The sequence below is a fragment of the Gossypium arboreum genome, chromosome 10, assembly GCF_025698485.1.
Source record: "Gossypium arboreum isolate Shixiya-1 chromosome 10, ASM2569848v2, whole genome shotgun sequence".
Classification (NCBI taxonomy): Eukaryota; Viridiplantae; Streptophyta; class Magnoliopsida; order Malvales; family Malvaceae; genus Gossypium; species Gossypium arboreum.
The window spans coordinates 102,353,734-102,356,160 of NC_069079.1; the positions used below are offsets into that span (position 1 = coordinate 102,353,734).

The 2,427-nt window shown below is 31.1% G+C and overlaps 1 protein-coding gene across 1 annotated transcript; it reads left to right on the forward strand.

Moving 5' to 3' along the window:
* The first annotated feature begins 482 nt into the window (after window positions 1-482).
* On the forward strand, window positions 483-1,936 carry LOC108485563 (trans-resveratrol di-O-methyltransferase-like). Its single transcript, XM_017789422.2, has 2 exons — window positions 483-1,323; window positions 1,483-1,936. Exons 1-2 carry the CDS (start codon window positions 550-552, stop codon window positions 1,789-1,791), a joined length of 1,083 nt encoding a protein of 360 aa, XP_017644911.1. The 5' UTR covers window positions 483-549; the 3' UTR covers window positions 1,792-1,936.
* Window positions 1,937-2,427: the final 491 nt, after the last annotated feature.

Sequence of the window (2,427 nt, forward strand, 5' to 3'; positions counted from 1 at the left end):
CCCGGTCAAAACTCAAAAGCACCCTGAATTCAACAATGTAAAAACTTCTTTCATGACACGTATGCTTTTTACATTTAAATTTTTCTCTCAATAACAATAGCTTAATTTGTAAACACCCTCCAATTTTTTCGAAATATTTTTTTAATTCTTAAATTAATTTCATAATTCCATAATATTTTTAAGATTTTTATTTCAAAAAAATATCACTTTTTTTTGTGTTTTTACCATGTGTTGTGACACGTCAATATTAAAATTAACTATAATTAAGATACTAATAAATAAATTATTAGAATAAATATAATAATTATAAATTTGAAGTAAAAATATTTTTAATTAATCTTTAATTTTATTTGAGAAAAATATTTTTTAATAAATATTTTATTAAAGTAATAAAAACAAGTTTGGTTATACTTTTCAATTTGCAAATTTTACTTCCAAGCTATCATAGTCTATAAATAGCATATTTAGTGGTATGTTAACTCAAAGCAAAAAAAAAAAAACTTAGCTAATCAATATAAAAAATAAAAAAAAAACTTAGCTAAGATAGATATGGGCAATGCCAATGGGGAGCTTGATAATGAGCTAGTTCAAGCACATGCTCACGTTTGCAACCATGTTTTTATATTCATAAGTTCCATGTCTCTAAAATGTGCAGTTGATTTAGGTATCCCAGATGTTATTCAAAACCATGGCAAGCCCATGACAATTACTGAGCTGTTGGCTGCACTACCGATGCTCAACTCTACCAAAGCATGTCACATTTATGGGCTCATGCGCATTCTAGTTCATTCGGGCTTCTTTGCACATCAACAGTTAGACGGTGATGCCCAAAAAGAAGGTTATGTTCTTACCAACTCTTCTCGTTTGTTGCTCAAGAATAATCCTTTGAGCATAACACCTTCTTTGAAAGCGACTATAGATCCTATTTTCACAAAGCCTTGGAATTTTTTAGCGGCTTGGTTTCAAAATGATGATCGTACCCCATTTGAAACCGCACATGGGAAGATATTGTGGGATTATTGTAGCCAAGATCCACAATTAAATGACTTGTTTAATGAAAGCCAAGCTTGTGATTCTCGATTGATTTCTAGTTTTTTGGTTGACAAGTGTAAAGGGGTGTTTGAGGGATTGAACTCCCTTGTAGATGTTGGGGGTGGCATAGGAATCGTGGCCAAGGCCATTGCTGATGTATTTCCACACTTGGAGTGCATTGTGTTTGATCTTCCTCATGTTGTTGCTGGCCTGCAGGGTAGTAAGAACTTGAAATATGTTGGAGGTGATATGTTCAAGACGTTTCCAACTGCAGATGCGATTTTATTAAAGGTTAACTTTTACTATCTTTATTCTCATTTATCTTTTTCATGATATTTTCACTATTATAAATAATGCACAACAAATTTAGTTGCACATATTAATTCAAAAATTAAACTGTAAATGTAATCACAGTATTTGGCTTAGTTAATAATTTATGTATTTGAGCAGAATGTATTTCACGACTGGAATGATGAAGAATCCGTGACGATCCTAAAGCGATGTAAAGAGGCCATTTCAAGCCGAGATAATGTAGGAGGGAAGGTGATTATAATAGAGATGGTTTTGAGGGAGGATGATGATCAGGTGTTTAAATCAAGTGAAACAAAGCTCTTCTCCGACATGGAGATGTTGGTGTTGGTGAATGGAAAAGAAAGGCTTGAAGAAGAATGGAAGAAGTTGTTTTTAGAAGCTGGTTTTAGTTACCACAAAATTACTCCTATTGTTGGTTTAAAATCTCTCATTGAGGTTTACCCCTAAGAATCTTCGATTCTTGCCTTATGAATAATGATAACAGAGCTATAGTTAGAAGGGTATAATTGCCCTACTTTACTCCTATTGTTGGTTTAAAATCTCTCATTGAGGTTTATGAATAATGATAACAAAGCTACATACTCTGATTGAACTTTTTCTCTTATTGTTGTCACTACTTATATCTCTATTAATAATAATTTTCCTACTATTATTTCATAATATAAATTCTTTTGTTGATTGTTAACCGTGAGTTTGGATGTGCAGTGAGATGCGATGCATTTAATTTATTTTTTGTCTCACGCTATAGTATCTAATCTCACCGCTACCATTGTTTTTATACTAACTGCAGATAAACACACCGTCCATTTAAACCCACCATTTTATACAAGCACTACAATATGTACACAAGGAATTAAATTATTATAAAAGTTTTAAAATTCGAATAATAGTAGGAAAACAAATGAAAGAAAAAGTAAATTTGTTTTATCTAATTAGAGTCATTTTTTTTTTTTGTCATCCAACTATAAATTTTTTAAACTGGTCACCCAATTATGTACTTATTTCTTTTTTGGTTTTTTAAATCGATCATCCAACTAATTGAGATTATTTTTTTGTCCATTTCCATTAATTGCACTAAAAGGA